The 7,500-nt window shown below is 45.9% G+C and overlaps 1 protein-coding gene across 1 annotated transcript in view; it reads left to right on the top strand.

Annotated features, from left to right (window-relative positions):
• The window catches only part of opn4a (opsin 4a (melanopsin)), a 14,786-nt gene extending 12,662 nt beyond the window's left edge, over nt 1–2,124 (top strand). The window contains exons 9-10 of the mRNA XM_078242576.1: nt 841–900; nt 1,969–2,124. Of these exons, the coding sequence (XP_078098702.1) occupies nt 841–900; nt 1,969–2,124 (216 nt within the window). The remainder of the gene's footprint in view (nt 1–840; nt 901–1,968) is intronic.
• The last annotated feature ends 5,376 nt before the right edge of the window (nt 2,125–7,500 follow it).

Below are 7,500 nucleotides of genomic sequence, written 5' to 3'. Positions count from 1 at the left end.
TTGCTGCCTCAAAGTAAAAGTCTTCTTTCTGCTTCCTCTTTCTTGGCATTTAGTGTGACAGGAAGTGGTGACTTCCATCCAAGGGGGTGAGCCTCTCCCCGGAACGCGTAGCTCCTATGGCGCCATTTAGATGCTACCAAGCCATCAGCTCCCGTTAGCATCCCGTTAGCATCCCGTTAGCATCCCATTGACTGCCATTCATCTTGACGTCACTTTGACAGAGAATACCTTCACATCTGAAGCGTTTAAAGACTCTATTTGTCCGTTGTTTATTTCTAAAGAAACACGACAATGTATAAAAGGCTCCATTACCTTGTAGCTCACGTTATGGCTCCGTAGCAGACGTTTTTATAACAATAGGCTAACGATTGGGTCATAACCACGAGACTTCCTGTCTCATAGTAGAGGAGTTACCGTATAGTACAGGAGAAGCTCTCAGGCAGTTTGGACTTCCATCAGCTGTTTAAGTGTAATGACTAATGTTAACTATCATTTTAGTGATCAATAATGAGCCTGTGTCTATGTTATCTCCTTACATATACCTACGCTCTCCGTCTCTGCTAGATTGGGAATGATTGAGATTTCTCTTGGCACAGCTACCAGAAGACTTCCAACTTTCAGACAGGTTGCTCACGTCACATCTACATCTTCAAGCTCAGTTGGAGGCTGCTCAGTAACGCTCAGCCATCACCGGGAAAGAGCTTCTAACGTCCTTCACTGGTCTCCGTCCAGAGACACGGGACCTGCTGGTCCAGTTTATATCCAGTCTATGCTTCCATCCCGGCTGCCGCTGCAGGATGTTGTTCAGCAGCGTGATAAACATGTTTGTTTTTCTTCCAGACGTCCAATGACACTGACGTCTTCGTGGCGGGAGTCAGTGAACGCGGCATTATCCCAGATGTAGGTAAACTCTCTGATTTATTCATCAGGCACAAACGCTAACAAATGTAATCTGAAGTTATGAACTCAGAACACGTTTGAACATTTGTTTCCTATGGAGTTATGTTTGTTTCTTTATAACCCAAACAATCTTTCTCTCACACTGGCCAACTTGGCTCCCAGTAGCTGGGCGTCTTGCTCCAAAGCTTACAAGCTAGTTAACATGCTAATAATGCTAACGTATAACATATGACAAAATAATATTTCACTCACAGAAAGAACTGTAGCACACACATAGACACACACACACACACACACATAGACACACACACACACACACACACACACACACACACACACACACACACACACACACACACACACACACACACACACACATAGACACAGACACACAGAGACACCCTTACACACACCAGACATACAGAGACACACACACACACACACACACACACACATAGACACACATACATATACACACACAGAGACACACACATACAGAGACACACACACACACACACACACACACACAGACACACACACACACACACACACACACACACACACACACACACACACAGAGCACACACACACATAGACACACACACAGACACACACACACACACACACACACACACACACACACACACACAGACACACACACACACACACACACACACACACACACACACACACACACACACACACACACACACACACACACACACACACACACACACACATAGACACAGACACACAGAGACACACACACACACACACAGACATACACACACACACACACACACACACACACACACACACACACACACACACACAACCAGCAATAAGCCAAAATACCAACGTAGGCACTCGGAGAACATTTCTTTTGCCAAAGTTCAAAACCTATTTATAACTGACAATAATATAACACATTCTATTAATTGTGTGTATTAGTTTTATTAAGAATATCCTAATATTAAAAGGTTAAAAGCAAAACATGTATTAAATATAATGATGAGATGATAACTGTATGACTTGTAACTGTGTTTTTTTTCTGTCTCACAGACAAAGATTGCAGAGGCACACGGGAGGAGAAGCACGATTGGTCGACTCCCGAGCATCGTCGTCACGTCTGAGTCCAGTCCCTTCCTTCCCATTGGACGAAAGGGTTCCACTGCCCGCCCGAAGACAGCCAATAACAACAACACGGGGGCGGGGTCTGGGTAGAGAGCCTGCAGACGCCTGAAGCTCAGAAACAATCAAAAGATCACACATTCTCACTCCCACCCTCGCTCCGGTTTCTCTGGCGTTTGTTACTGACACATAAAGTCTCCTTTGGCGCAGCGTTTAGACGCTCACGGTGTGGTGTGGCGCGTGGCAGCCTGGACTGGGGTTGGGTACCGAAACCGGGAGGAATCAGGACGGATTAGAACACAAGTTTCAGTTCCTCATTTCGGTTCCACTTCATGTGTCTGAAACAGACGTAAAAACATCACACTCTGTAGTCTACCGTTAGCTAGCTACTCTCTCTGTAGTCTACCGTTAGCTAGCTACTCTCTCTGTAGCCGACCGTTAGCTAGCTACTCTCTCTGTAGTCTACCGTTAGATAGCTACTCTCTGTAGTCTACCGTTAGATAGCTACTCTCTCTGTAGTCTACCGTTAGATAGCTACTCTCTCTGTAGTCTGTTAGCTAGCTACTCTCTCTGTAGTCTACCGTTAGCTAGCTACTCTCTCTGTAGCCGACCGTTAGCTAGCTACTCTCTCTGTAGTCTACCGTTAGATAGCTACTCTCTCTGTAGCCGACCGTTAGCTAGCTACTCTCTCTGTAGTCTACCGTTAGCTAGCTACTCTCTCTGTAGTCTACCGTTAGCTAGCTACTCTCTCTGTAGTCTACCGTTAGATAGCTACTCTCTCTGTAGTCTACCGTTAGATAGCTACTCTCTCTGTAGTCTACCGTTAGATAGCTACTCTCTCTGTAGTCTACCGTTAGATAGCTACTCTCTCTGTAGTCTACCGTTAGCTAGCTACTCTCTCTGTAGTCTACCGTTAGATAGCTACTCTCTCTGTAGCCTACCGTTAGATAGCTACTCTCTCTGTAGTCGACCGTTAGCTAGCTACTCTCTCTGTAGTCTACCGTTAGATAGCTACTCTCTCTGTAGTCTACCGTTAGCTAGCTACTCTCTCTGTAGTCTACCGTTAGATAGCTACTCTCTCTGTAGCCTACCGTTAGATAGCTACTCTCTCTGTAGTCTACCGTTAGATAGCTACTCTCTCTGTAGTCTACCGTTAGATAGCTACTCTCTCTGTAGTCTGTTAGCTAGCTACCGTAAACGTAGGCTACTTTTAAAATGCCATATTTGCCCTCTGGGCTCCCCAAAACGGACGTAAAAGCATATTGACCGTTCACTGACCGTGATCTCTAGTCCTTCCAGAAATGATGCGTCACGTTGTCTTAATGCAATGGAATATGCAGGGATTATGAAACCATGCAAGCACCACATAGTTTAAATAAATATGCAGACTTTGGCTGATTATGTGTTTAATTATGCAATTGCATAATCATGTTTTTCTGGAGGGACTGGCGAGTAAACGATACCCGACCCTAGCCTGAACGCAGCACGCTCACAGACGCTAACCCCCATTCTCCACCGAGCGTGTCAGCGCTGTGTTCCCGTTTTTTTCCCGTCCTCCGCTGCTCACCATACCACACCGGGAGCGTCTTGCTGCCCGACTCAGATTATACTGTCTCTACAAGTACAATCACTGTGTTTTCTACTTTGTACTTTACAGAACAATCACTGGCCCAATCCCAAAGTCAGGTTATTACTGACATTAAGACAAATATTTGTTGTCTTACAAGTTTTCTAAAACCTGGTTTAAATATGCAAATGAGGCATTGGCCCAATCCCAAAGTCCAGACTCACAGACTCACGGACTTTTGGTGCGCGTTGTCGTGAAATTCCTAAAGGCTTATGGTTGTCCCAATGTCCAGTTTCAAAGGGCGTGAGGGTTTGAGGACACACTTACCGAGGCCTTTCCGTGAGTCTGCATCCATGCAGACTCACGGAAAGGGAACTACCCACAGTTCAAAGCGTTGTGAGGGAAATCCAGGAATTACAAAAGGTAAACAACAGCACGACACACGACCACAGAGCAGACCAGCCTGTCGCCCAGCTCGTAAAACAAGAGGTTGAAAACGGGGAATCAGGCAGCCGTCTCCTGGGCCTCGGCCGTGTGGAAAGCAACAATTCCCAAACCGACAAGTGTCAGCGACATCTTTGTTATTAAACGAAGGTAACACGTGATCTCGTGAAGTGCTGTCCCAATCCCATTTCTTCCTATCTGAGTCCATGTGGCCTCACACACTCACTCACTCAGCACCTGAGATCAGTTCAGTCTGGGAGTCTTTAGTCTTTAGTCCTCAGGGCTCACTTTGGGATTGGGCAAATATTTGGTGATTAGAAAAATCGATATTGACATAAACAGATTTCCCTAACATTAGTTTTTTGTTATTATAATATTATTATCTTTGTTATTATTCAGTCCTCACTGTAATATGATACAGTGTTTGTTTTAGTGTCACATTAGACCATCATAATATGTTATATTATTCTGATAAATAAGATATGAAACTTAAAGTCCTTTGAACAAACTAGTGGTGGTCAAACTATGCAACGCCAACACTCAGAACATGGTTGAAGGGGGTTTCGTCCGTTTTATTTTATTTTTTAAGTATTCCTTTATCAGCCATTATAAATGCCGATACGATAGTTTGGAAAAAGCCTAATATCTACTGTGTTTATTAAGCTCTAAGGGCGTTTTCACACCATTAGGGAGTAAGAAAGTAAATACAGGAAGAAGATCCTGTGTTCTGGTCTAGTGGTCAAACCAGCTCATTTCATTAAAATGATCAGACATTGTTTCGTAAGAGACGTGACTACGTCTGCTCTGGTCACCGAGACTTCGCTCTGCTCTGACGGCGTCTGACGACCACGGAGATACGAGTGACGCACGGCGAGCTTGACCGCTGTCTATTTCTGTGATAGAAACACTGCAAGCTGCTACAGTTTGCTGCTCTGCTGCATCGCAGATTGCTGAACACACCTGACTACAGGAGACATCAGCTCAGACTGCTGGACACACCTGACTACAGGAGACATCAGCTCAGACTGCTGGACACACCTGACTACAGGAGACATCAGCTCAGACTGCTGGACACACCTGACTACAGGAGACATCAGCTCAGACTGCTGGACACACCTGACTACAGGAGACATCAGCTCAGACTGCTGAACACACCTGACTACAGGAGACATCAGCTCAGACTGCTGGACACACCTGACTACAGGAGACATCAGCTCAGACTGCTGGACACACCTGACTACAGGAGACACCAGCTCAGACTGCTGGACACACCTGACTACAGGAGACACCAGCTCAGACTGCTGGACACACCTGACTACAGGAGACATCAGCTCAGACTGCCGGACACACCTGACTACAGGAGACATCAGCTCAGACTGCTGAACACACCTGACTACAGGAGACATCAGCTCAGACTGCTGGACACACCTGACTACAGGAGACATCAGCTCAGACTGCTGGACACACCTGACTACAGGAGACATCAGCTCAGACTGCTGAACACACCTGACTACAGGAGACATCAGCTCAGACTGCCGGACACACCTGACTACAGGAGACATCAGCTCAGACTGCTGAACAAACCTGACTACAGGAGACATCAGCTCAGACTGCCGGACACACCTGACTACAGGAGACATCAGCTCAGACTGCCGGACACACCTGTCGGTGTGAAAACGCCCTGAGTCTCTCTCTTCCACTCCAGGCTCTCCTGCAGTTAGACTCCATGCCTTCTCTTTTCTGGCGTTGTCCTGATGTCGTGTTATGTTTTCTACCTCCTAGATGAATCTCTCGTTGTCCGTGGTGATGTAGAGGAGATGTATATTGGGGGGTGTTTTGGTAACTCACTCGACGGTGAAATAGGAAACTGTTCCTTGTAGTATTGAAGCCAAACAAGTATATATTTATTTTGTACTTTTGAGTATAACCCCAAGAAAATCATGTTCCTTCACCTGATTTCTTGTCCTTGATTCAGATGGAAGATGAACGTTTATCAATATGAGATGTAGGGATGCACTGAATCCAGATTTTTGGGGTTCTGCTGAATCCTGAACCCCCTGGTTGAGATTCTGCTGAATCCTGAACCCCCTGGTTGAGGTTCTGCTGAGTCCTGAACCCCCTGGTTGAGATTCTGCTGAGTCCTCGTCCCGTCCTCAGTCCATGAACACAGTCAACACATTAATGAAGTAAACAGTGACTGTCCTTCCTTTGCCGTACCTGAAGTTGCTGCATTCTGGCTGCTGTCTGTAGATTCCTTCATGCTCAGCTCGTATTCTTCCAGATGTTTCATACCAGATGTTGTAACAGCGGTGATGTTGTGTATTGTTTAGGGTCCTCGCCACCACCAGACTAATCAGCATTGCAGATTGAACATGTAGCTGGACTTGAATGGCCTTCTTTTGACTGAAAGTACTGCCAAACAACCCTTTTTCTGCTCACCAGTTCCATTTCCACTTCCTCTCAGCCTGCTGCATTGAAGCTCCACCTACGTAAACACCTTCCTGTAATCAACGGCGCCGTCATTACGGCGACCAGCGTAGCGCGGAGTGACAGCGTAGGGTTCAGCAGAAACCCAACCCCGTCAAAAAGCCCAATATTCAGCCCAATCAGAAGCCCAATCCTGGATTCAGGGCATCCCTGGTGATATCTTTCTGTTTGTGTTCGTGTTGTCTGTTGCTCTTTCATTTATATATCTGTTTCCAGCTCTGCAGAGTCACGTGAAAGTGTTTTTTAAGTAAACTTAAGAAGTGAGATACTATATAAAACTCAAAAACGTTTACTCTAAAACCAAAGCCCTTCCAACCGACCGTTGGCCGAACCCCTCACCTGTACAGAGAGTGTCCGATCATAGCGAACGGGTAATTCCTCTGTTGTACAGTACAGCGGGAAAAGCACAGACTGTAAAAATAGTGGACGTAGCAGCAGTGGCGTCGCACGTTGGTTCCCATCGTCACGTGTTTACCATTTAACCATAGAACCGTTGTCTAAACCGTAGAAATGAAGATAAAGGCCATTTCCATTCACATCAACATAGCAGAATCTTTTTTTAAAGATTATTTTTGGGGCATTTTTAGGCCTTTAATGACAGGACAGCTGAAGAAATGAAGGGAGGGAGAGTGGGGGGAATGACATGCGTCCCTTTAGCGCTATAAGTAAACGTGCTTGGTCGGGACTATTGACGTCCCTTTAGCGCTATAAGTAAACGCGCTTGGTCGGGACTATTGCCGTCCCTTTAGAGCTATAAGTAAACGAGCTTGGTCGGGACTATTGACGTCCCTTTAGCGCTATAAGTAAACGTGCTTGGTCGGGACTATTGACGTCCCTTTAGCGCTATAAGTAAACAAGCTTGGTCGGGACTATTGACGTCCCTTTAGAGCTATAAACCGCTTGGTCGACATACGCCCCTTTAGCATAAAAACGTGGTCGGGACTATTGCCGTCCCTTTAGCGCTATAAGTA

The sequence above is a fragment of the Sander vitreus genome, chromosome 23 (genome assembly GCF_031162955.1).
Source record: "Sander vitreus isolate 19-12246 chromosome 23, sanVit1, whole genome shotgun sequence".
Classification (NCBI taxonomy): domain Eukaryota; kingdom Metazoa; phylum Chordata; class Actinopteri; order Perciformes; family Percidae; genus Sander; species Sander vitreus.
This window is presented reverse-complemented; position numbering and strand designations above follow the sequence as displayed.